This window comes from Rosa chinensis, chromosome 6 (assembly GCF_002994745.2).
Source record: "Rosa chinensis cultivar Old Blush chromosome 6, RchiOBHm-V2, whole genome shotgun sequence".
Lineage (NCBI taxonomy): Eukaryota > Viridiplantae > Streptophyta > Magnoliopsida > Rosales > Rosaceae > Rosa > Rosa chinensis.
Window position 1 is genome coordinate 15,219,114 of NC_037093.1, and position 27,782 is coordinate 15,246,895.

Genomic DNA, 27,782 nt, shown 5'->3' on the forward strand with positions numbered 1-27,782 from the left:
GTATAGCATTCTTACGTTTTCAGTTAGATGCCTTACGGTGGAAGAAGCCCATATTTCTGTCTCCATCTTTTAGCCACATCACTTTTGCTAGTTGCCTCCAAAACGATTCTTCTTGGGAGAGAAGAGATTGTAGTTTGTCCATCAATCTTTTTTTTCTCTTCCTGGATTGACACTGTAGAAGTAGAATCCAACAACTCTTCAAGTCTGACCCGTACTCCAAGCATCTGTTGCTGCCTATGCCTAAAAGTCTCCTTCTGCCATTTGTCTAAGATAATCCGGGTATAAGCAATCTTCTGGACTACCTGGAACATGGGAACCCCTGTAAATTCAGTCTGCCAACATTGCTGCACAAGCGGATCGCACTCTTGATATTGTAACCAAAATGACTCAAACTTGAAACGATGATGCTTTGGCCGCTTAGGAATAGGAACCTCACTAACTTGAAGGAGGATTGGGACGTGATCGGAATCACTAGGAGGGAGGTGAGTGACTTTAACAAATCTGAAAACATCACACCAAGGAGTACAAACTGCACGGTCTAAACTGAGATGGGTTTCTGAGTTCCACCATGTAGCCCTAGGCCCCTGAAAACCCAAGTCTATCAAATCATAGTAGCCAAGCGCCTCACGAAATCCCCTCATCTGCCTCTCTACCCTAGGTGGCCCATCGATTTTCTCTTCATTGTTAAGGATCTCATTGAAGTCCCCAATTACTACCCAAGGCAGTGAATCAATATCCCCCAAATCCTTTAGTAGTTGCCAGGATCGATCTCTGTCATTTGTACGAGCATAGCCATAAAACCCCGTTAGGCGCCTCCGTGGATCACCAGGACCTCCATGAACTTCCGCATCGATGTGATCCACTGATTTCGTGCACACCCTCAGATCGATTTCTGCACGCCAGAACAATCCCAATCCTCCAGCCAGTCCATCACTAAGAACCTCTTTGGAGTTCGGGAAACCTAAAGCCAGGTGCAGAGATCAAAAGTCCTCCTACCTGCTTATCTTCGTCTCACAAAAAAACACAACCTGAGGTTTGTTTTGGGCGATCAAATCTTTCAATGCCCGTTTAGTAGTGTCGTTGCAGATTCCCCTGCAATTCCAGCTAAGAATTTCCATTAAAAATGGTAAAGAGAACTCTCTTTCTAGAACCCTAGAAAGCAAACCCTAACAGAGCAAAACTAGGTCAGAAAAAAAAAACACAAAGTTATTGATTGGAACAAGTTAAGTAATGTTTATCTTGATACTGATTGATTTTTGAAATTTTGCAATTTATCAAAAAAAAAAATACCTTTGTTCTTTCCTTTTTTGTGTTAATTAAAGATCATCTAATTGAAATCTTTGTATATGAAACTTGATTTCATTCTGTAGTGTCTGCTGTAGCTTTTGAATAACTACACCTTTTTTGCACTGTAAAATAGATAGAACAAACCAAAACCCCAGTATTTGTTATGTATTAGATAGTTAAGGAAGCATCATTTACATTAAATAATTCCAATTTATTTTGCATAATACATGTGCATGAAAAAGTTTTGAGTGAAGTCAATACATGAATGTAGCTGTTATATTGTGTGAACTTCATTTTGATTGTTATAAACTAAGGTCTGTATCATTAAGTCTTCCTTTCACTATACTAAACTTCATTTTGAGTTACAGTTCTGTATTTACACATGTATATATGTGCCAGAAAAACGTCGATAGCTTGCTCTTAGCAGAAGCCTTGGAATCACTACCATCTTCCCTTTCCATCTCTAAGTAGTTTCTGGCAATAATGGTCTCGACCTTCTTGGAAGCCATTGTTATAGAGCTCTTAGTGGTGTGGGAGGGAAGCAATGGATGAGTGTATGAGTTGTCTATAAATAGATAGAGGAAGTGCTTCTTTCTTCCCACTCTTTTACTCACTAATTAATTAAGCTAAGAAATATAGCTTGCCCCTTTGCTTTTTGTAGATATAATTCCATAAGCAATAATTGAGAAACTGAAGTTGAGACCTAGCTAGATATATAAGCACATCAACATTGAGAAATAATTGAGAAACCCAAGTTGAGACCTAGCAATAATTGAGAAACTGTAAGTACTTGGACTACTCCCTTCAACACATGACTTTCCCAAGATCTCAAGGACAACAGACATGCAAAGAATTAGGAGCGTATCTCTCCTAATTGCTCGTAGAATCAAAGGAAATAAAAGAAGATCGCATGAAGAGAATTTCAAGGAAACTATCTCACTGATCTTGAGATAAAGGTCTCTTTAATACATATCATATTTACATGATTCTAAATTGATATGCATTGATTTTAATTGATCTCAAAATCTCTTTATATATGCATATCCGATTACATGATCAAAACAGTTTTAAAAAACCTTTCCATGTTTATCTTATTCGGTGATTAAGATACGATTTGTTTGAGGGGGAGTCTTGCTCCTATAAAAGGGTTTTAAAACTGATTTATGAGGTAGAGTTTTGTTTTGCATAAAATTAGTTTTTACTTGAACCACTGGTGTGGTTGTTCAAGTCTTTCTTTGAAAACTCTCAGTATTTTGTTTCATGTATTCCATTGCTTAATTAATCACTTGCATAATTTATTCTCAAGATCAGGGAGAAGATTGAGTACGGGGATGATCGAATACAGATTGGCTAGTAGTCGATGTTGTTCTAGTTAAAAGTTAGAACAATAGTAAAACAAGTTAGCATTTGTTGCTAAGTGAAAGTGTTTGTTGTGAACAAACATTACTTGTATACTGTAAACTTGATTATTTCATATTGGATTGATTCTTCGTGTTGGCTACGCAAAAAGCCACGCAGCGAAGTTTCCTCAATGGAGAGGTTTACACTGCATCAGCAAATTTCCGTGTTATGAATTATATTTCCGTTAGATAAATTCCTATGTGCAAAGTTCTGTACAATTATTGTTCCATCGAGTAATTACATTTGACATCAGAGCAGGTTCTAGAATATTCTAGTAGATTGCAGGGACGATGGAACAACATCGAGATAGGGCTGCTGGTGGATCTGTTAATAGTCCTCCATGGTTTGATGGAGGATGTGAAAAGTACACTCAATGGAAGATATACATGGAATCATACTTGTATGTGCAAGATGAACATGTATGGAACATCGTGGAAAATGGCTGGAAGACACCAATAATCCCAGCTAAAGGTGAGGGCTCATCAGTCTCTATTCCTAAGCCACGAAAGGACTGGACTGACGTAGAAGTACGTGATCTTCAAGCCGACTTCAAAGCCAAAAATAGCATTTTCACTGCTCTCTCTGAACGTGAAAAACTGAGGATTAGTCACTGCGACATTGCGAAACAAGCTTGGGATCTGTTGCAGACTACATATGAAGGAAACAAAAAGGTACGTGCACAAAAACTACAAGGTCTGATATATGAATTTGAAACTATGACCATGGGAGATGATGAAACTGTGGATGACTTCCATGGTAGAATACTAAAGATCACTGGTCAATGTCGTAGTCTAAGTGCCCCTTTTGATGAAGATAAGGTAGTCAAGAAAATACTTAGAGCCTTACCAGAAAAGTTTCACTCTAAAGTCACTAGTATAGAGGATTCTTTTGACATTGATGAATACCCTTTGGATGAACTCATTGGAAATCTGAAAACTTATGAACTGAGACTAAAACCTGAAAAGAAATCCAAAGGTGTGGCTTTCAAGGCTGTGAAAGGGAAAGAAGAGGAAGATGAATCACTTGATCTTGCTCTTCTGACCAAAGAGTTCAAAAAATTTCTTAGAAATAAATCCCCCTCTCAAAATTTCAATGCTCCCAAGAAAAATGTTGTTAACAATGATAACAACGTCAAAGGAAATTTTAGAACAAATAAATCTGGAAGAATAAAATGCTATGAATGTGGTGGCTATGGGCATATTTCTACTGATTGTGGTAACAGGAAGCATGGAAACAGCAACAATAAATCCCTCCTCTCGACATGGAGTGATGATGAACATCAGGAGGTTGAAAATGTTGCCTTCGTGTCGTCTTTTTCACTTGAATATGAAAGTGATGAAGAATTCTCAGATGATGAGACTAATGTCCGCTGCAAACAACTCTATAAAGAGTCAAAAGCCACATTAATCAAAAATGCAGGTTTGGAAGATGAAATTGTAATGTTGAAGGCTAAGAATGAGAAGTTGGAGCTTAAATGGAGGACTTCTCAAAACACTTGGGAACAAGAAAGGAACAAATTCATAGAAGAGCTGCAGAACTCACAAAGTGACAAAAGTTCCCAGACCTGGAAGATACAATGTGATGAACTGAAAAACAAAATCAAGATTCTTGAACTTGAGGTAAAGGGACAACATTCTTTAAACTTAAATCTGCTAACTGAAAATGAATCATTGCAGAAAGAGCTGAAGTCCACTCAAGAGAAGTTCACAAAGTTTGAAATAAGCTCTGCAACAGCATCTAGACTGTTCAGCTCCGAAAAAACTCACCATGATACATTCGGACTTGGATATTCTGGAGAAAGCTCCAAAGGCACACACTTTGTGAGAGAGTCAAATTCAAAAGTGGAGAAAAGTGATCCAGTCACCCAAGTCATCAAGGATAATATCACACGGGCTGACAAGGAACCAAAACCTTCTCAGAATGTCACTCAGGTAAGAATGAACCAAATGCTTTCGACTGATCATAACAGGTACTCAACCTTTAAGTCCTTTATTCCTACATGTCACTACAGTGGTAAATTAGGACATATCAGACCGAGATGCAATGAGAGACATAAGTCAATTCCTTTTAGTGAGGAAAAGCTATCTGTAAAATCTTTACATTGTGAGCTTAAAGAACATAAAGAGCTTATAAACAAATTGGCTAACCTAATCACTAAATCAAACATGCAAAATAGAGATAAACCTGCCTGGATTAGAAAGGATTTGAATACTACTCATTCTAATCACTCTGATTCAACTAACTCTATTAGTGATGTCTGTCTCATGACAAGTGTAAGTACAGATAACCCTTCAACATATATTGAAGCAACCTGCCTAGTAGCACTCACTGCATTGGCAGACAAGCGAAAGGATTTCTGGTATGTGGACAGTGGTTGCTCCAGACACATGACTGGAGACAAAGCTTGGTTCACCTCATTTGAAGATGAAAGCACTACTGGCTCAGTTACTTTTGGTGATGGAAGAAAAGCCAAAATTCTTGCACGAGGAACAGTCAACACTCCTGAAATTCCTAATCTAAAAAATGTTTTGTATGTTGAGGGTTTAACTGCCAATCTAATAAGTGTCAGTCACTTGGCGGACGATTATGAGGATGTTTGGTTCAACAAGCAAAGATGTGTGATTCTTGATAAAAAAAGGAGAAAATATTATGAGAGGTAAGAGATCTTCAGATAACTGTTATCACATTCAATCTAATGAATCTCTAAATGTACAGGATTGCTTGTTTGTGAGATCTGCCGAAGAAACCTTTCGAAATATGGCACATGAGATTGGGACATGTAAACTATCAGGATCTACTCAAATTATCCACTAAACAATGTGTCAGAGGCCTACCAGCACTAAGTGGTAAGACTGATAAGATATGTGGAGAATGCAAAATCGGAAAGCAAGCCAGATCTCCTCATAAATCAATAAACTCTACCACTACCACAAGAGTATTGGAATTGCTACATATGGACCTTATGGGACCAGCTCAAACAGAAAACATTGGAGGTAAGAAATACATACTTGTGATAGTTGATGACTTCTCAAGGTACACTTGGGTTAACTTCCTAAAAGACAAAGCTGAAACATTTGAATCATTCAAGGGTCTCAACCAAAGAATGATAGTTGAAAAACAGTCCACAAACATGTGCTTAGTAAGAGTAAGGTCAGATAATGGAACTGAGTTTAATAATGCTGCTTTTGCTAACTACTTTCATGAGTTAGGTGTTTTCCATGAGTTTTCAGCCCCGATCACTCCACAGCAAAATGGAGTAGTTGAGCGTAAAAATAGAGTGCTGTTAGACATGGTAAGGGTAATGTTGCACTCTACTGGCCTAAGCTCGAACTTCTAGGCTGAGGCAATCAGTACTGCATGTTATACCATAAATAGAGTCTTTTTGAGACCTGGAACTGACCAAACAGCGTATGAACTGTGGAAAGGTAAGAAACCAAACATACACCACCTTTGTGTGTTCGGAAGTCCTTGTTACATATTGAGAGATCGAGAGCAACTAGGAAAATTTGATGCTCGAAGTGATGATGGTATCTTCCTTGGATATTCTATTAATAGTCGTGCTTATAGAGTCTATAACAAACGATCTAGGATTGTTATGGAATCTATTAATGTGTCTATTGATGATTACTACACTAGACAGGAGGAAATTTTTGCAGAAACATCACCTATTTTCAGATCAGAATCAGAAGACTCACCAACTACTGATGAACAGGAAGAGAATGCTGACAATATCTTCGAACCAGCTTTTCAAATGAAAAGAGGGTTCAAGCAAGTCCAAAAAGATCATTCTCGTCAAGACATTCTTGGACAAATCTCTGATGGTCTCAAAACTAGAAGCCAAACTGCTCCACAGGTAAGTGTAGATGAGGTAAGTCGAGGTAATGCCTTACTTTGTTTTATCACAGAAAATCAAATAGCAATGAATGTTATATCTCAGTGTGGTTTTGTTTCCCTAATTGAACCAAAGAATGTCAAGGAAGCTCTACTAGATGATGAATGGATTAGTGCTATGCAGGAAGAATTAAATCAGTTCACTAGGAATGATGTGTGGTACTTGGTACCAAGACCTAGAAACTACAATATAATAGGCACCAAGTGGATTTTCAGAAATAAAGGTGATGAAAAAGGGAACATAATTAGAAACAAAGCTAGACTAGTAGCACAAGGTTATTCACAGATTGAAGGTCTCGATTTTGATGAAACTTTTGCCCCTGTTGCAAGATTAGAATCAGTGAGATTGCTTTTGTCTGTTGCTTGTCACCTAAGATTCAAGTTGTTTCAAATGGATGTCAAAACTGCTTTTCTAAATGGTGTTCTGCAGGAAGAAGTCTATGTGGAACAACCTCAAGGTTTCAAAGATCCACATAAACTGAATCACGTTTACAGACTCAAGAAAGCCTTGTATGGGTTAAAGCAGGCTCCACGAGCCTGGTATGAAAGGCTATCCACCCATCTGGTGGAAAAAGGGTACTCAAGAGGATCAATTGATAAAACATTCTTTGTAAAACATGTGAAAAATGATCTTATCATAGCTCAAGTGTATGTTGATGACATTGTTTTTGGTTCCACATCTAAATATCTTGTAAATGAATTTCAATCTGTCGTGGAGAGTGAATTTGAAATGAGCATGTGTGGTGAACTAACCTTTTTCCTTGGACTGCAAATAAAGCAACTTGATGCAGGTATTTTTCTCTCTCAAACCAAATATGCTGAGAATCTCATCAAGAAATTTGGCCTTGAATCCAAGAAAGTAGTCAATAATCCCATGAGTACCACTACAAAGTTGAGTGAAGATCAGGATGGAAAATCAGTTGATTCCACAATCTATAGAAGCATGATCGGTAGCTTGTTATATCTCACTGCAAGTCGACCTGATATATCCTACAGTGTGGGAGTATGTGCTCGTTTTCAAGCTAACCCTAAAGAGTCACATCTAGAAGCTGTCAAAAGGATCATCCGATATATTGCTGGTACAGTTAACTGTGGAATTTTCTATACCTTCGACACTAATGTGGAAATTGCAGGATATTCTGATGCTGACTGGGGAGGAAACTTAAAGGATAGAAAAAGCACTTCAGGGGGATGTTTCTTCATTGGCAACAATCTGGTTGCTTGGCATAGCAAGAAACAAAATTGCATCTCTCTATCTACTGCAGAAGCCGAGTATGTTGCAGCTGGGAGTTGCTGCACACAAATGCTTTGGATGAAGCAAATGCTTCATGATTATGGCATCCCTCAAGGTAAGTTGTCTATCTTTTGTGACAACACTAGTGCCATCAACATCACTAAGAATCCTGTTCAACACTCTCGAACAAAGCACATTGATCTTCGGTATCATTTTATTAGGGACTTGGTTGAACAAAACATACTTGAGTTAAGCTTTGTGCCCACTGAAAATCAACTTGCTGATTTATTTACTAAGCCTCTTGACACTGCTAGATTTGAGATGTTAAGGAATGCATTGGGGATATGTTCCAAGTATTGATACACACAAATGTCTGTCCTATGTCATTAGAGAATATTGTGATCTTAGTGCACCGTGACCATCCTCCTTAGTGACTTGAACTATCTTTAGTTACAGTATCTATTATTATCATGCCTTATTCTGGACAACTAATTTTGTACTCATGAGTAACCACTTATCCATGCAACCTAGTTTTCCACTTCACTTATAGCTACATGTGGTGGCATGTTTCTTGTTTATTGTAAAGAGAGTATAAGTACTGAAGAAGAACTAGTTCAAATGCTCAGCTGTCTCATTCCCTCTTCTCAAAGTAATCAAGTCCTAGTTGTGGTGAACTTTCTAGGATTTGTAAGAAACGAGAATGGATACAAAATATCTCTCCTCTCAAAGTAACCAGGCCCTAATTGTGGTGAACTTTCTAGGGTTTGCAAGAAACGAGTTGGTGAATGTTCTATGTATGAAATTTGTGAGAATACGAACACTAACTCGACACTCTCTCCCTGGAGCATCTTTGTTATGCTTAGTACCCTAAGATCATCTGGTCTGGGAGCTACTGAGACGGGTCTTGTTACATGAGTATGTGTCATTACAAAATAAAGAAGTCTGACTCAAAGAACTCTATATTTCAGGAACAATGTTTCCTATATCTCTTAGGAGATCTTCTGAGCACCGTCAATACTTCTCTCTTTCACTAAACGTGTTTCTAAGCCCCACATCTTGCTTATACGCACTTCATCACAAGTTTTGCTCCTCTAGGTCTACACATGAGTACTAATCTTATTTGTTGATAGAATACATCATGATTGATAATCTCTAATATAGTTCCTTCCCTATGTGATTTATGCTCACTGTGCTTGAACTATGCTATATTTTCTCTCTTCGATATGACACATGCATTCCTTGCTTTGATACTTAGCAAAGGAAACGATCATGCGATATTATTGCAGATTCTAAGAATATTTTTGCCTCTTCGTTTACCTTCTTTGATTGCCATCTGGTTGCACTTAAATTCCTTATTGATTAAGCCTAAGTTGAGGGGGAGAAGTACATTGCATGCGTATTTCTCGGAAAAATAAATTGTCATAATTCCTCTCCCCTTTGAGACGCTATCCCAACCGGTGTGTCCTTTGGTTTTCTAACCCTACTGGTTCAATATTTATAGCCTCTTCTGTCTCTCTCGGATTTTCCCCTTGTCTGTCTCAGTGTGCCGGTTCGTCCACCAATCTGTTTCTCTCACCATGGTTCGCACAAAGCAAACTACACAACTTGGTGGACATCGCCGCCTGCCTCCTCCAGAGGAATGCCGTCAGGCCGCTGCCAGAGCCGAGATTCTCCATCCCGGCATGCAACGTGCACGCAGTCGCAGTCCTCCTCTCCGCTCCTTTTCTTCTGGTACCTCTTCTGCTGCTCCTCCTCCAGTCTCTCTGGATAGTCTCCGTGATCAGATCATGGTGGCTAACTAGCGCATTGCCTGCCTCACTACGGACATGGATGACATGAATTCCCTTCTAGTTTGTACTCGTCATGCTCTGACCACCCTCACACAGGAGATCCGGAACATGCAGCGCCACCCTCCCGGGTTTGACGCTCCCATTCCATCCAACGCCATGCAGGAGCCTGTCGCACCAGAGGAGAGCTCGGATTCCATTGATGAAGAGGAGTTTCTGGACAATGTCACCAAGCTTATTGAGGAGTTCGACGGGCCCTCCCATTCAAAGGGGGAGAAGTAAAGATTTTATTTGTTATTTCTGTTTTTGCGTTTTTTTTTTTAATTTCTGATGGACAATAGTTATTTATGTTTTGGGTTTGTAAGTGCATAAGCATAGACCTCGCGGGATGCTTAATTTTTTGGATGATTACTATTACTACTATATTGTGGATACTCGGCTTGGATCTGGAAAAGGATGGAAACTGATTCCTTTATCCAAGTAGCATTTTTTTGTCCACAATATGTGTATGTCTGTTAAAATCTAACATGCAAGAATACCAAGATGGAAAATTGTCATGTGTTGAATGGGATTGCCCGAAGGGGGAGATTGTAAGTACTTGGACTACTCCCTTCAACACATGACTTTCCCAAGATCTCAAGGACAACAGACATGCAAAGAATTAGGAGCGTATCTCTCCTAATTGCTCGTAGAATCAAAGGAAATAAAAGAAGATCGCATGAAGAGAATTTCAAGGAAACTATCTCACTGATCTTGAGATAAAGGTCTCTTTAATACATATCATATTTACATGATTCTAAATTGATATGCATTGATTTTAATTGATCTCAAAATCTCTTTATATATGCATATCCGATTACATGATCAAAACAGTTTTAAAAAACCTTTCCATGTTTATATTATTCGGTGATTAAGATACGATTTGTTTGAGGGGGAGTCTTGATCCTATAAAAGGGTTTTAAAACTGATTTATGAGGTAGAGTTTTGTTTTGCATAAAATTAGTTTTTACTTGAACCACTGGTGTGGTTGTTCAAGTCTTTCTTTGAAAACTCTCAGTATTTTGTTTCATGTATTCCATTGCTTAATTAATCACTTGCATAATTTATTCTCAAGATCAGGGAGAAGATTGAGTACGGGGATGATCGAATACAGATTGGCTAGTAGTCGATGTTGATCTAGTTAAAAGTTAGAACAGTAGTAAAACAAGTTAGCATTTGTTGCTAAGTGAAAGTGTTTGTTGTAAACATACATTACTTGTATACTGTAAACTTGATTATTTCATATTGGATTGATTATTCGTGTTGGCTACGCAAAAAGCCACGCAGTGAAGTTTCCTCAATGGAGAGGTTTACACTGCGTCAGCAAATTTCCGTGTTATGAATTATATTTCCGTTAGATAAATTCCTATGCGCAAAGTTCTGTACAATTATTGTTCCATCGAGTAATTACAGAAACCCAAGTTGAGACTTAGCTAGATGTAAAACATAGATAGTGCTTGTGATATTACACGAACCAAAACTGCATGCCACCTCTAACAGAAATTTGGGAAAGTAGATTATAAGATTTTGATAATTAGGACAACTTTCAGAGATCGCTAAATAGCTAGATCACATAAAATAAATGTAAATCTGGAAACAGGTTTGAGTCATATATATATATATATATATATATATATATATATATATATATATATATATAACATACTAAAGAAACCGTTAATTGGTTAAAGGATCCATTGTTCTATACTGTGTTGCTTTGTAAGTTTTATTGGATGTCAGATACTACTTTGTAAGTTTTGTTGTGGATTTTGAATCGGTGAATTAGTTTGTATAGAATTGTTAGTGTTGATGGTTATGTTTACAAAGCTTGGTTTTATTTATTTGAATTATATGTGTTGATGCAGATATGGCAGCTAAGGATGTGACGAGAGGAACAAAGAGATTGTTACAACAATCTGCTGCTGATAGAGTTGATCAAGGAAGAACTGAATATAGTCATATTAGATCAAAAAGATTGAAAACGAGTGTGTATAACTTTGATGGTTTGTGAAAGATTGATATGGTTTAGAGAAAATTTATACATTGTTTTGGTTTTCTGTTGCAGTGTTTCGTCCAGCAGTTGGTGAAGGATCTTACCGATGTCGGAGTGAGAGTGAATCTGCAGGTGACAGTGATGATCTTTTAATTAATTTACTGTAGATAGTTAATGTTGAAATATGTTGGTTTGTAGTGAATTTGTTGTTAGTTTTCTAATTAACTAGCTTTTGAAAGATGGGCTTTAAGAAGTGATGCAGAAGAGAAATGGCTGGAAAGTATCCGAATACCTTCCGGGATGGTCTTGCTTTGTTTTTTCATTGTTGTTGTTGGAAGTAGCTGGAGTTCTAATTTGACAAAAACTTATTGTGGTAATACTCAGTTTTGATTTAGGGAGGAAGGGAACAATAATTATTAAAGCTGTAGACGCTAATCAGATTTAGATACTCAAAAACTTTCGACAATAATTTTTTTTTTTCTTTTCTTTTCTTTTCTTTTCTTTAATAAAATCCCGATTGTGATTCCATCTGAAGTCACCCATTCTTGATCTCTTTATAGTTCTTCAGGCTCTCTCTCAAGATGCATCCTTTGCGATGTTTAAGCCTCCTTATTTCAATTTGCATTTAGTTTGTTATGGGTTTTAATTCTGACTCTGTTTTGCAGGATCTCTTTCATTTTGCTTTGTGTTTTAATTGTCTTCATTTATATAACTGTTGTGGGTTTCAATTTGATGACTGCAGGAGCATTCAAATCTTTGCAAGCAATAAGATACAGAATTTTTGACAGACTTCAACTCAATTGTGGAGATGATTTCGATCAGATCAAGAGGAAGGAATTATGGTACCATCAATGAATTCAGTCAATTTGGATATGCAGATCTTCTTCGTCTGCCGGAAACCAGATTGTTAAGGCTCCTCAACCCCAGATGCCGACGTTGGAGGCGGTGCATGGCTCTCAAGCGGTTACTTTGGCATCAACCGCTGATGCGAAAATGTCGTATCTGGTTAAAGACAGTTGTGGGAGCCCTTTTTTTTTTGAAACATAGTTCGGGCCCAAGCCCAATCATCGCTGATCTGCTTTTTGACAGGCCCATAACCCTTCTTCAACAGTTGACTGCGGTTAATTCCCCTTTTTCTCTCGCAAGGAGAGATGGTTGCCGACCCTAAAATTCCTCATTCTCCGCAAGAGGTTATACATGGAGTTAATCAATCTCCTTCAGTCTACCACCCTTTGGATGATGTGCTCACTGATCTGGCAATTTGGACGAGGTTTCATAGGTCTCTAAGGAGGTTATTCCCAAGTCCAAGCGTCGTAAAGGAGCTTTTAAACAATCAAACATGCAAGAGCAGTAACGGGTGTCCTTTGGACACAACCAACTTGTTTTCCCCCTCCCCCGTCCTCTCCCATTTTGGGTGACAGGTCTGGGTCTTCACAGACAGTGCAGTTTTTGTGGTGTGTTTTGTTTTGTATGGTGGTACTCTTTCCTCGGTTTGGAGTTTTTCCCACTGGGTATTATCTAAACAAGGTTTTAACAAGGCCACCACAGTTTCTGTTCTTCAACGTACCAAAGAAGTTCTAGATTAGGTTGAAGAGAAGAAGTGAAGACATTTTTCCACTTCTTCCATTTTGTGGTTATAAGTATTTTCTTGTGAAAGTTACAGGCAGCGCAGCTAGTTAGTAGCGATGACGCTTTTGTTTCTTGACTTTCATATTAGGTTGTGGATTGTCATTTTGACTTTCCGGTACTTATACCTGTACTTGTATCTCGATTGGGTTTAGCAGTTTAATGCAATGCATTTCCTTCTCTCAAAAAAAAAAAAAAAAAAAAACAGAGCAAAAACTTTATGTTTTTTACAATTGGTCATTTGGTGCTCATAGGTTATGCTATGTAAGAATTTCAGGAATAGGAACTTGATCATTGGCTGTTGTGAAAGTCTGTCCGTGTGTGTTGTTGTTGTTGTTGTTTGTTTTTTGAGGATTGTTCTACTAGTGAAATAACTTTGGTTTCTCCGTTGTATTTTTTGTTTTTTGTGTAGTTAGTGCTTGAAGCCTGGATATATTCGAGTAGTTGAAGAAGAGTTTGGGAATTACATTGTATATATCAAATGTGATTTGGAATCGTGTGTGTGTGTGTATTGTTGTTGTTGTTTGTTTTTTGAGGATTGTTCTACTAGTGAAATGACTTTGGTTTCTCCATTGTTTTTTGTGTAGTTAGTGCTTGAAGCCTGGATATATTCGAGTAGTTGAAGAAGAGTTTGGGAATTACATTGTATATATCAAATGTGATTTGGAATCGTGTGTGTGTGTGTGTGTGTGTAATTGTGTATTGTTGTTGTTGTTGTTTGTTTTTTGAGGATTGTTCTACCGGTACCAGTGAAATTACTTTGGTTTCTCCATTGTTTTTTTTATATTTTTTGTGTAGTTAGTGCTTGAAGCCTGGATATATTCGAGTAGTTGAAGAAGAGTTTGGGAATTACATTGTATATATCAAATGTGATTTGGAATCGTGTGTGTGTGTGTATTGTTGTTGTTGTTTGTTTTTTCAGGATTGTTCTACCAGTGAAATGACTTTGGTTTCTCCATTGTTTTTTTTTTGTTTTTTGTGTAGTTAGTGCTTGAAGCCTGGATATATTCGAGTAGTTGAAGAAGAGTTTGGGAATTACATTGTATATATCAAATCATTCAAATGCGATTTGGAATCATTGATTCTGAGGAGAAGTTCTGGTGACATATGGTAATTTTGCAGCTAATGGATTCAAAAGCTATACTTACCTCAAAGACTACGTATAGTCTTTAGATGGTGTTTTTTTTTTCCTGTTATTCCCTGTTTTACTGTATTTCAAACTTTCACATCAATAAAAAGCTCTCTTTCTCTTCACTATTGTCAGGAAGCTCTCATTGCTTGATATACACTGCATATATTATACTAATAGATACAACTTGGCTCAATTTCAGATCACCAACATTATACAGAAAATTCCACTTCTTATATTAACGGATTAACCTGCCCCTTTCAAAAAAAAATATTAACCTGCAACTTGCATTCTGTCTTTCTTCCCTTGCTTACTACGTTAGCAGGCTCCTCAGTGAGGTCCTACGTTCAATGTTCCACATGTGTAAAGAATTCCATGGAGAGAGCTTTAACCGTATCCCCTTTTCGGCTCGGAGAGGTGACACTCCCTGCCACCTTTTTTCTATCCAAAAAAAAGAACCAATACCATCCTAAATTCTTTCAATTCAGCCTCCTCACTCATCCTCAATCAAACACCATGGATCTGAGCAAACCTCAATTCGGAGCCTCTTCCTCTTCCTCTTCTTCTTCCACCCATTCGTTCACACACGATGTCTTTCTGAGCTTCAAAGGTGAGGATACGCGCAACAATTTCACAGGCCATTTGCACAGCATTTTGGTTAACAGGGGATTTGAGACCTTCATAGATGATGGGCTTCCGAAAGGAGAAGATATATCACAAGAGCTTCTCGAAGTAATTGAGAGATCAAAGATTTCCGTAGTTGTATTTTCTGCGAACTATGCATCTTCAAAGTGGTGCTTGGATGAACTTGTCAAGATCATTCAATGTAAAGAATCCAAGCACCAAATCGTTTATCCAGTTTTCTACAAGGTAGATCCGTCGAAGATACGATACCAGAAGGGCCAGGTTGGTGAGCAATTGGCTCACCTTAGCGAATACGCGGATAACTTAAAGAAGGTGGAGAGTTGGAAGGCAGCTCTTAGAAAAGCAGCAACTTTGTCTGGGTGGCACATCTTGGAAGAAGGGTACGTATGTTCAATCTCAAGCATCTCAACTTTATAATGCATATCCCATTAGCAGATAGTTAACTTAGTTAACAGAGTACATAATGTTTAATCTTACCCATGCATCAATAGTTTCACTAACTAATGGACTAGAATTAGAGTATACTCTTGAATATGATTTAGTTTGTCATTGATTCGTCCCCTTAAAAACCGAACATATAGGAAAGTTTAAACTAATTATTTCATATCCATGGTTTTACATTTGTAGGCATGAAGCGAATGTAATTGATGAAATTGTTAAAGAGATATCATCGACCAAAATAATGAAATGCACCCCTTTAAATGTGGCAACATATCCTGTTGGAATTAAATCTCGTGTAGAAGACATACTTGAGTACTTAAATGTAGGGCAAGACAATCCTCACATGGTAGGGATATGGGGAATTGGCGGAATAGGAAAGTCAACACTTGCAAAAGCTGTTTACAATTCAATTAGCCATGAGTTTGAACACAGCTGTTTCTTGAGGATTGTTAAAGAAGCATCATTTTCAGATGGAGGTCTTGTCCAGCTACAAAACGATTTTCTTTCTAAAATAGAGAGGAATCCACCTAAGGTGACCAATGTTGATGAAGGAATCACTGTGCTGAAGCAAAAACTAAGCCAGAAAAGGGTTCTTTTAGTTCTTGATAATGTGAACCACTTGGATCAGTTAAGAGCACTTGCTGGAGGGTGTGATTGGTTTGGTCCAAGTAGTAGAATTATCATAACAACAAGAGATACAAATTTGCTAAATGCTCATGGAGTCAATTTCGATTCAATATATGAGATCAAGGAATTAAATCATCAAGATGCTTCAAAGCTCTTCAATTTAAATACATTCAAAAGAGATATATGTCCGGATGAGTTCTTTGAACTTGCAACAGAGGTAATACATTATGCTAAAGGGATTCCATTAGTTTTGGAAGTTTTGGGGTCAGATCTATGTAGTAAAAAGAATAAGGATGAGTGGAAAGCTGCAGTAGAGTATTACAACAAATATCCTAACCAAGAGATTCAACAAGCTCTCAAAAGAAGTTACGAGGCATTGGAGGATCAGATGAAAGAAGTTTTTCTTCATATTGCATGTTTCTTTAAAGGTCACAAACAAAGCTATGTGATAAATGCCCTACAAAGCTGTGACCTCAATCCTATGTATAGTCTCAAAGTCCTCGTAGAAAAGGCCTTAATTAAAATTGTGAAATATAGTGATAATGACAATGAGATTTGGATGCATGACCTTCTAGAAGACATGGGAAAAGAAATTGTTCGACAAGAGTCTCCTGATGAGAATGGACGACGCAGTAGACTATGGCTATATGAGGATGTTCGCTACGTTCTTGAGGAAAACACCGTAAGTGATATTTAAATTATTTAGCTTTATGATATTTAATACATCATCCCTTATAAAATCTTTTTTTTGGGTGAAAATCCCTTATAAATTCTTGAAGAATTTTAAAATTTAATGAAAATATTTAGGAAAAATGGTCCGTACGGTACACCGTCTTTGCCTCTTTATAACATTTGGTACCTCAACTTTGAAAAATATCAATACGGTACCTGAGATTCCTGCCCCGACCGAGGAATGGTGCATATTGTTGTTAGCTCTGTTACGGAGGTTGTCAGGTGACATTTTTTTAAGGGCGCTTTCGTCTATTTGTATCTTAATTAATTTTTCCCCCCTAAGCATTCTCTCTCTCTATGTTCTGTCTTTTCTTCTTCTTCCTCTCTTCATGCTCATGAACTGAAAATCACAAGTTCACAACAACCACATATTTCTACATCATTCAAAATTCCAAACCCAAAAAAGTGACGATAAAAAAAAAAAGGAGGGCAGATTGATGTGTATGAAAGCCTACATCATTTTTTGTTTTGTTTTTCTTTTTCTTTCATTTCACCCAAAACCAGTACAAACCTCACCAAGCTTAAAACTTGAATCTCAATATAGGAAAGCCAGCCAATTTTTGGAGATGCAGATTCCAACAAAAAAGAGAGGAAAGAGACAAGTGGGTTTTGGAAGAAGGTAGGCGTTGGTATGAGAGATAATAGAGGCAAATGGAAAGGACGATGCAGAGTGGAATATCAGATCAATTTCTGGGAACAGCTCCGAACCAATTGCGTATATAATTCAAAACCACTAATCACTCACTTTACTATGACAAGTTCCAATCACCCCAAAGCCTACATACCCCGACATTGTTGGAGCTCCAGATGGAACAAGGAGGGGTTTGAGCAAATTGTTTGGAGCTCCCCAAAACCAATCTCCGCGGCCAAAGCAGCACAAAGAAGCCCAGCAAAAACCCACTTCCAAAATCTCATCTTTGCCCGATCCTCATCTTTCTTCAGCTATAAAACAAGTAGCCCAAGATAGTAATGGCGCTGGAGATTCAAGTCAAATGAGAAAGATGGGTTCTTTGCAATCTGTTTTCGATCTTCTTCTTCTTCTTCAACCACTCTGCAATTCCTTAGAAGCTAGAATCTCAAACATAATCACCGATCGAATATCAATCTCTTATGGGATAAAAAAAAACCTCCTGAACTTTGTTTGAAGAGCCAATTTCTCTGATCTGGGCTATGTCCTTGAGCTTATGTAAAAACAAAAACTCATGAATCTGATTTCACATGACTATTCTTTTGTCTGGGAAAGGAGATTTAATTAAAATGGAGAAGATCGATTGGAAATAATTGAATCATTATTTGGAAGAATTTCGACAATATCCGACTTAAGCTCAATGTTTTGTTGGAATTATTCGTTCATCTGGGTTTGTAGACTTCTGGGTTAATTTATGTAAAACCGGTCACCTCCTGACCTAGTGCTACTGATGCTTTTTGTGGTGGTCGGTTTTGCTGAAGCAACCACCAAATTGGTGGCATATTTGTTCTTGTTTCCGGGTTTCGGTTGCAAACAAAGACCCTTTAAGGAACCACCAAGAAAGCTAGAACTGGGTTCTGAAAAATTTATCTTCAACACCAAGACCCGTCTTCACATCCAGAATTGAAAGGGGGAGATGGGTGCGTAGAGAAAATTTCTGGGTGAAGTGACAGTGAAAATGCAAAGGATGCATTCCTGTAAAAAAAATTATTTTTTTATTATATGAAAAAGAATAACTAACAAAAAAAGAGTTTAAAATGTAAATTCATTTTATGTTCAAAATTGCCAGTTGGCAAAAGTCGTAACGAAGCTAACGGCTCTAGATACTTATCTTAAATTGGGTTGAAAATCTCAGATACCGTATTGATATTTTTCAAAGTTAAGGTACCAAAATTTATAAGGAGGTAAAGACGGGATATTGTATGGACTATTTTCCCAAATATTTATTATGAGAAGAAGTTACTTAATTTAACACAATTGTTTATTAGGGAACGGAGAAAATTAAAGGCATCATGGTAAGACGTGGCTATTTACAACCGATAACGTTGAACGCCGGAAGCTGCACAAACTTAAAAAATCTTCAAATTTTTATAGTCGTTGACTTGACATTTCATGGAGAGAGCGTGGATTGGTTGGGGTTGAGGGTGCTTGACATAGCTGGACGCTGCACTCCACTAGTGAACGAGGGATTGAAGGTATTTGAAAGAATTCGATCACTTTTTATACATATTTTAACTTATCGATCATTTCAACCTTTTATTTTATTTTATTTTTGGGTTCTCTGTCTCCGAAACAGAATCTGCGATATTTGAAATCTCTCAAATTGTCGGGCTGTGATGGTCTAACCAGAATTCCCGACTTGTCTGGATTATCAAGTTTAGAGTCTTTGCAGCTGTTTAATTGTGATGATTTAGTTGAAGTTGATCCTTCGGTTGGCCGTCTCGATAAGCTGGTCATTTTGAAACTCTGGAATTGTGAAAAGCTCCGGATGTTTCAAGAGAGGATCAACATGAAATCTTTGGAAACTCTGGATCTATCTGGTTGCAGGAATCTTAAGTTGTTCCCTGAAATTGAGGGAGACATGAAGTCTTTGAATCGCCTGGATCTAAGTGCCACTGACATCAAAGAGTTACCTTGGTCAGTTGGAAATCTCACTGGCCTTAAATCCTTGTCTCTATATTGGTGTGATAACCTTACAGATGTACCATCGAGCATTTTCTATGGATTGCAACGTCTGGAGGATCTTGATATAGGGCACTGCTCTAACCTTGTTACATTTCCAACAAAGTCAGAATCACTTCCTCCTCCACCGGTCTTTTCAACTAACCTCACTTCCAGATTACAAGTTCATCTGAACGGTTGCGACCGGCTTGAAGAAATTTCAGAATTTCCACTAGAAATAGATGGCTTATTTGTGAGTGGTTGTGGGTCATTAGAAAGAATTTCAAAGTTGTCAAAAATTTTGGAGGGTAAAGATTCAAAAATGTTCGGTCGGTTGGACCTCACTGACTGCCGGAGACTCTGCGATAATCTGGCTCGCGGAGTGGTACCAGAGGTTGAAGTTGACAAGCGACTATTTCGTATGCCAACAATGACATCATCACCATTTGCGGGAAGCAAAGAATTGATGGGAGAGGCAGACAAATTGACGGCTCTGTTAACTCTTTTTTTCTCTTGTCCGAAATCTGAAGAATTCCATGTAGAATTTTCTGCAAGTGCTCCGATTCCAAACTGGTTCACCTGCCGTCAGGTTGTGAATTACGATGTGAATTGGGATGAGGATGAGGATGGTTCACTGATAAATGAAGAGCATGAGTTTTGCATTGAAATTCCTCAAAACTCCAATTGGGACAACAAAGGGTTGGCTCTCTGTATTCAATTCGAGTTTATTGGGCTCAATCGTTATTATCCAGTCACTCATTTTGTTTACATCAATGGAATAAAGTTTGATGAGACACGCATGTTTGGGGATAAAGTGTGGGTGCATTATATTCCATTCGTTATGTTGAGTGAGTGTGGGATGCCCCCACCAGATGTGTTTCTAGTTATGTTTCGTCATAAATTCAGAGGAGAGTATTTCAGGGGAAGCTGGGGAGTCCACCTGATCAAAGATTTGGAAGGAGAAGGCCGATGATAGTCCAGCTGACTTCCAGTAGGTTCATTATCTTTCTCTTTTTGTCTGTTTTGAGGCTTCTTTTATAGCCTACTATATATCATTCTCAAAATCAAAATCATATTTGAATCAGAAACGCATTCTGTTATCCAGGTACAAAACACTTACCTCACAAGAACTACTCCTTTGAAAACATGAAGCTCAATCATCATCATACAATGTTAAGGTACTTATTCCCTGTCTCTGAGATAATGGCACGTACATATGGTGTATATATATCATATATTGTTTCTAGTTCTGAACATGCCATGTGTAGCAGAACTAGTCTAGGTTGAACACTAAAACTTTTCTGAATTTCCTCGACTTACTTCGTTCAGGAGTGTTCAATCTAGAGAAAATGATTGAGTGAGTCTTTGGAATCAAACCACAATGGAGTTGATAAGACCTACACCGAGGGTCTCTATGTCTGAATTCCTTGTCTGTTCCAGTTCCAGAGCAGTAAAGGCGCACACATTGATCAATATTTCAGAAATAAAACGAGAGGTACGCAAAAAGCCTTACCCTTGAACTGATCTTTTGGTTGAAATCACATTTTAGCTGCTTAATTTAGATCTGCTAGAAACATCCAATAAGTGGGCTGCTTATAAATTGCTCGAGATTGTATTTGGTAATTGGACCTACTCTGCACTATGGTTGTAGCCTTTGATTTTTGATTGTTTCTTTTTTTTGTAGGGAAAAATCCTTATGCAATGTCTGTATTAAGTTGAGTTGCGAAGGAACTCGATGCTCCAGATATGGCTGATACAATAGGTAATTGCTCTTTTTGGGTGAATTAGTTAGCTAGTTGCTAATAATGGATTTTATTAACACTGGAACTTTTGTGTGTATTCAGAGCAAGTGGATTAGGTACTTCACTAGCAAGCAAGGTTGGACATACCATGGATTTCATTCAGTTTTTCCCTGCGTAGTCAGACACAGCTCAAGAGGGTTTGGTCTCTTTGCGGCTTTGGTAGCGTAGTGAATTCAGGTCCTCTTCTCCGGTCAATTGTCACTATCCCATTCGCGAGTGTAATGGATTCTGTTTCACAAGTTTACTTCCGATGTGAGTGCACAGTTGGTCTTTGTTCTGTTTATCTTTAAAAATAATACTGGGAAAGAAAAATTTGCCAACTAAAGGCAGCCTTTGTTCAACCAGGTTTTCCAGACCTTCTGGGTTCTAATGTCTATCCGAAATTAGTTCAGCATGCTTTTCGCTTGTTTTCATTTTCTTTTAGTATAGGAAATAATGTTTGTGAGTTAATTTACCTTTGTTACTGTGAAGTTCTTGATGAATAATCTGATTAAGATGAGAGGAAAACAGCATTTGGGCCTCCTAATAAGAAGGCAATACATGCCTGTTGCAAGTTTGAGTCATCCTTGATAAAGAGGTTCAAAGGGGTAGAAGAGTTGAGGAAAACAGCATTTGGGCCTCTTAAAAATGTCTGCCCAGATTGAGGAGGACATTGATGCAAAAGAGTTGCTGGCGGGTGGAAGCATTTCAGCAAGAGCTTATATTGGAACAACATAGTGATGGATCAACATATATAAAATGCTGAGGTGAACTATATATTCCCTTTGAATTAACAATTAGGGATGGTTTATGAGTTGTTATCATCTGATTAATTATGACTAAATTCTTATCTTTATCTAAGCTGGTACAGATTTTTAAGGGCCCAGCAAGTGTGGGATGATATGCTCAACTTGAGGAAGGAATTTTTCTGTTCAACTGTGGTACAGATTTCTGCTTCCATTGGAGCTTTTTAGTTGAGACAGTCTCGTTTGACTACTTTTAAACTTCTTTCTTTGTTTATTTTGTAGACAGACTGATCTAATCAGTGGGATGCCAAACTGATCGAGATTTAATTAGTTTAGGACTGGATTTTACTCTACACTCATCTTTGCAACTCTTGATATTTGACAAGGTGAAAATCAGCAATGTTGTTCTCTTAATGCGAGCTAAGATGAATCTAGATCTCTAGTCGAGACAATAATGAATCACTGAGTTTAGGTAACTTCTTTTTCTATAAGTGACCACTGCAGACAATCTTTGCAATATGTATTAAAGGTTGGTCTTATGGGATTTGAACTTTTGAAGGTGCTGTCTCCTAATTACATGCGCACAATGATCTATGTAGAATGCATTGTAAAGTGATTTAAAGAAGATTTTAGATTTTTGCTAGCAGCCTTGCCTGGTGTATTACATCCCGACTTTTCCGGTCAATTCTCAGCATTACCAGAAGCAGTCTGGAAGTGCCAACATGGATTCTTCATCATACATCTGCGTACCAATGTGAGTAAACTGTTTTTCTTTGTTCTGTTGCAGTTTGTCATTGCAATTCTTTCTTCCACAATTACTGTAGGTCTTTGATAGTAATATATGTTCAGCAAAGTTGTCCAGTCCTTTTGGCAATCGTTGATTTTAGCTGTCTACCTCATTGTTGTAGGCAATCAGTTTGATTTTGCACAGCTCGTGTCTTAGAGAGACCATGATCCTACCTCTGCAGTAAGAATACGAAACCTGCACGACTACTTTAAATACTCAATATAGCCAAAACCTCCAACATGTTTAAGGACAAGCATAAATTAACAGGGAGAGGGAGAGATTAATTGTGTGTTTATTCTTCTCACAATGAAGGGTTTATATCGGAATACAAGCTAGTGTGAATGCTCTAAGAAAAACTCAATTTGATAACTAAGATCATCATCAAACAACACCACATGGTTGCTTCAATGATGATATCTGTCATGCTTGTTATCTCTTTGCATGCTTTATGCCACACAAATCTTCATACCTACATTTATACACTCAAGTACCATATCTATACACTGATGTACCTATTACATGATATAGACATTTATACTATAATACATTTATACTACAACACTCCCCCTTGGATATTTCATGTCAATAGTATTGTCTTGGTCGTGCGCTTCTAAGTTGCCTCGTTAAAAACCTTGCCAAGTAATAAAATCCTGTGGGAAAAAACAACCTTGGTCGAAGGAGAAAAAGAGCACAACGCGCGTTGAGTGTGGAGTATGTTTCTGGATACTCCCCCTGATTTAGACTCCTCCTTGTGTCTCCCAAACGTGGTGCTTCTCTCGTTGCCTCATTAAAAACCTTGTCGAGTAATAAAAACCCTGTGGGACAAAAATAACATTGGTCGAAAGGGAAAAAGAGCACAACACACTCTTCACGTTTTGAGACCATATATGTAGACATCTCCCTCTCTGATTGATCTTTGAGGAGAGTCTGTTGTTGCTGATTTTATGCTTGGTGTTGTCGCTTTTGATGTAGTCTTGCTTCATTTATTCAAAACAAGCAGCATTATCCTAATTGCTTGTAGGCTCATCTGTGGTAGACTTCAAACCACAACTGTTCGAACATGCGTAACTATAGATCCAATCTATATACATTCACAAACCACTTCGTGAAGAGTAATAATCTCTGCATTGTTTGAAGATATAGCGACTAAGATCTATTCTGTAGACATTCAAGATATCGCGGTCTTACCCATGGTGAACACTTCACCAGTCTGGGAAAACCTTTGTATGGGTCAAGAGATACCCAATATCAGCAAAACCTTCCAAAACACTTATGTCGTTTTGGGGTAGGGATAGAAAACGCAGGCCAGCGTTGGCGGCGTTTCTAGTGTGTGATGGGTCTGAATCTATCATCTCTCTGTAGGGATAGAATAAGCCCATATCGATCGTACATCTCAAGTTATCGAAAGATATATTTTACACCAATCCAATGGCGTTGTGTTGGCGCAGAGCTATACCTTTAGCTAACAAGTTCATGGCAAAATGAGATGTCCAGTCTTGTGCATTGAGCTAAGTACAATAATGCGCTTATTGCACTTTGAGTAAGGCACTTCTGCCTCTAGCACATCTTCGTCTGATCATCCTTTAGACGAAGAGGATCATTTTCAGGATCAAGACTACGAACGATTATGGGGTGCTTGAAAGCTTGACCTTGTCAAAATGCCTAAGCATCTTTCAACACGGTGCTCAAGTTCCAAACCGAGGCATAATCGTGTTTCCCCAAAATTCTTCATCTCAAACTTGGATTTCAAGTGTTCAGCGGTTTCCCTTAACTCTTTAAGGGTTTCTAATGAAGATCATGTGCAACATGAAAACCGCGATAGAATCCGAAACTTGTTATGGAAACGCGCGGGCATATCCCTTCCCAATCAAGTAGTTACTTTAGTGAGCGTTTCAACTTTATTGCAAACGCGCTCCGTGGTCTAGAGCCACTTGATTTGGGTAAATAAAGTTCACTATGAATTTTCATGTATATTCCGTATCTAGGTCCCCATAGAGATACGTAGTGACCACATTTATAAGCTGCATGTTCAGTTATTTGGAAACTACCAAACTGACAGGGTAGTGGAATGTAATGTCATCCATTACGAGATAATATGTCTCATCGCAGTTAATTCCAGGGCGTTTTGTGAGAAGCCTTGCGCCATAAGGTGAGATTGCCATCTCTTTTTCTCAACACGCTTTCTAACGAAGACTCATTAGTCAATAGGTTTTATGTAAGGAGGTCTTGGCATTACTGGCTCAAAGACCTAGGTCTCATCAAAAAACCCGCGGATCAAGTGGGCCGATGGAGGCCCGCAAAAACCCTGCCTGGCCCGGCCCATAGGCCCGACCCGCCAAAAGCCCGTTAGGCCCGGCCCGTAAACTATTATATTATATATATATATATATATATATATATGTATGTTGATGTGCTCATATTTTCTTATATTTCTATGCCTCTTTCTCTTGGAGTCTTGGTATATATGTGTAGTCCTCCTTATTTATGGTTCATTTACGTTAGTTTAGTGTCTTTGTAGGTGTGTTTCAAAGAAAGAAGAAAAGAAGCTAAGCTGAGCTAACTAACACAGAAAATTGTTGTGCAGAATACCTAACTTCGCTGAATTACTGGGAACTGCTCGGATGGAATTAGAAGCTGTACTCTATATGCACGGAAAGCCCTATGTGTCTAGTTTCTGTGGAAATTTAAGGTTTGCGATTCTGACTTTTCTAGGAGTTATGGCAATTTAAGTGAAGGCAGTTCAGCTTGGAAGGAATCTGTGTGTGTGTGAATTTGTTGTAATTTGGCTTATGGTGAAATTGGAAGTTCTCATACTTCTATATAGAATATGTGCATATATATTCTACATGTCATGAATACGGTTGACCGATTCGATCGGATTCAAAAATATGGTGAAATTAGCTAAATTTTTTACCACACTCATAATTTATTATAATAATGTCATCCAACGGTCGGTTTTTCCATTTTATTTGAATTGATAGAGGTTGTCCTTTGGAGTGTATGATATATAAATATAGGTTTATAAGAGTAATTAAGTTTGACCTAGTTGATCGAATTCGAAACGAGACCCAAATTGGCTGGATTTTTTACAACCACCATAAAACATTACAATCTCTCCATCGAGCGGTTGGTTTCTCCAAATTCATCTTCCACTTCATGGTTGCTTTAGAATGGACCTCAACAATTTAAATGCAATGTATAAGTCATACAACTTTAGGAGGCAAATTGGTATAGGCCAACGTATTTGTAATTAAAATTGAAATTTTTATCTTATGTCCATGCACATCCATTGATGGAACATTTACATACTTGATGTAAAAAAATAAGCATGTTTCGCGGTCGTTATGTCATCGGTCAACCAAGAAGACATATATGTGACAACGGTTGACCAATTCGATCGGATTCGAAAATATGGTGAAATTGGCTAACTTTTTACCACACTCATAATTTATTGTAATAATCAAATCCACCGGTCGGTTTTTTCATTTTATTTGAATTTATAGAGGTTGCTCTTTGGAGTGTATGATATATAAATATAGGTTTATAAGAGTAACTAAGTTTGACCTAGTTGATCGAATTCGAAACGAGAGCTAAATTGGTTGGATTTTTTACAACCACCATAAAACATTACAATCTCTCCATCGAGCGGTTGGTTTCTCCAAATTCATCTTCCACTTCATGGTTGCTTTAGAATGGACCTCAACAATTTAAATGCAATGTATAAGTCATACAACTTTATGAGGCAAATTGGTATAGGCCAACGTATTTGTAATTAAAATTGAAATTTTTATCTTATGTCCACGCACATCCATTGATGGAACATTTACATACTTGATGTGAAAAAATAAGCACGTTTTGCGGTCGTTATGTCATCGGTCAACCAAGAAGACATATAAGTGACAACTGTTGACCAATTCGATCGGATTCGAAAATATGGTAAAATTGGCTAAATTTTTTACCACACTCATAATTTATTGTAATAATCACATCCACCGGTCGGTTTTTTCATTTTATTTGAATTTATAGAGGTTGCTCTTTGGAGTGTATGATATATAAATATAGGTTTATAAGAGTAACTAAGTTTGACCTAGTTGATCGAATTCGAAACGAGAACTAAATTGGCTGGATTTTTTACAACCACCATAAAACATTACAATCTCTCCATCAAGCGGTTGATTTCTCCAAATTCATCTTCCACTTCATGGTTGCTTTAGAATGGACCTCAACAATTTAAATGCAATGTATAAGTCATACAACTTTAGGAGGCAAATTAGTATAGGCCAACGTATTTGTGATTAAAAATTAAAATTTTTATCTTATGTCCACACACATCCATCGATGAAATATTTACAAACGTGATGTAAAAAAATAAGCAAGTTTTGCAGTCATCACGCCATTGGTCAACCAAGAAAACATGCAAGTGACTATGGTTGACTAATCCGATCGGGTTTGAAACTATGGTGAAATTGACTAAATTTTTAACCACACGTATAATTTATTGTAATAATCACATCTAACGGTCGGTTTTCCTATTTTCTTTGAATTGCTAGAGGTTGCTCTTTGGAGTGTATGATATATAAATATAGATTTATAAAAAATTAGTGTCTTTAAAAATTTATTTATAAATAAATTAGTGTCTATATATAAATATAGATTTGTTCCGTTTGGTTGTATTTGATCATTATCCAATGAATTTTCAAAGCTTGATTAAAAAAAAAATATTAGTGTCTTTAAATATTTATTTATAAATAAAGTCCGCAAGGCCCGCTATATATGGACGGGCTTGGATCCTTTGATTTATAATAAAGCCCGGCCCGGCCCGGCCCGCCATTATTTAAAAATGTAACAAGGCCCGGCCCAAGCCCGCCATGAATGGGCCCGTTGACGAGGCCTACAAAGACCTTCCTCTTCGTTTAGAGAATCCAACTTAACCTGGATCGCATCTTTCCATTTAGGCCAAATTTCTCTACGTTGGTATTCATGCTTCAACGGAGCGTGGTTCGATAT

At 37.7% G+C, this 27,782-nt stretch overlaps 1 protein-coding gene across 6 annotated transcripts in view; it reads left to right on the top strand.

The window, feature by feature from the left end:
• The window catches only part of LOC112169292 (disease resistance protein RUN1), an 88,423-nt gene extending 62,838 nt beyond the window's left edge, over positions 1-25,585 (top strand). Inside the window, exons 4-13 of one of the 6 annotated variants that reach the window (XM_040507509.1) lie at positions 19,097-20,452; positions 20,567-20,639; positions 20,791-20,956; positions 21,146-21,223; positions 21,306-22,009; positions 22,114-22,183; positions 22,271-22,460; positions 22,548-22,742; positions 22,897-22,955; positions 25,360-25,585. In XM_040507509.1, the coding sequence (XP_040363443.1) occupies positions 19,097-20,434 (1,338 nt within the window). In that variant the 3' untranslated portion in view covers positions 20,435-20,452; positions 20,567-20,639; positions 20,791-20,956; ... (5 more) ...; positions 22,897-22,955; positions 25,360-25,585. Of the gene's footprint in view, positions 1-19,096; positions 20,453-20,566; positions 20,640-20,790; positions 20,958-21,145; positions 21,224-21,305; positions 22,010-22,104; positions 22,184-22,270; positions 22,461-22,547; positions 22,743-22,896; positions 23,019-25,359 lie in introns of those variants that run through there. The other 5 variants (XM_040507508.1, XM_040507511.1, XM_040507510.1 and 2 more) reach the window with 5 other exon arrangements.
• The last annotated feature ends 2,197 nt before the right edge of the window (positions 25,586-27,782 follow it).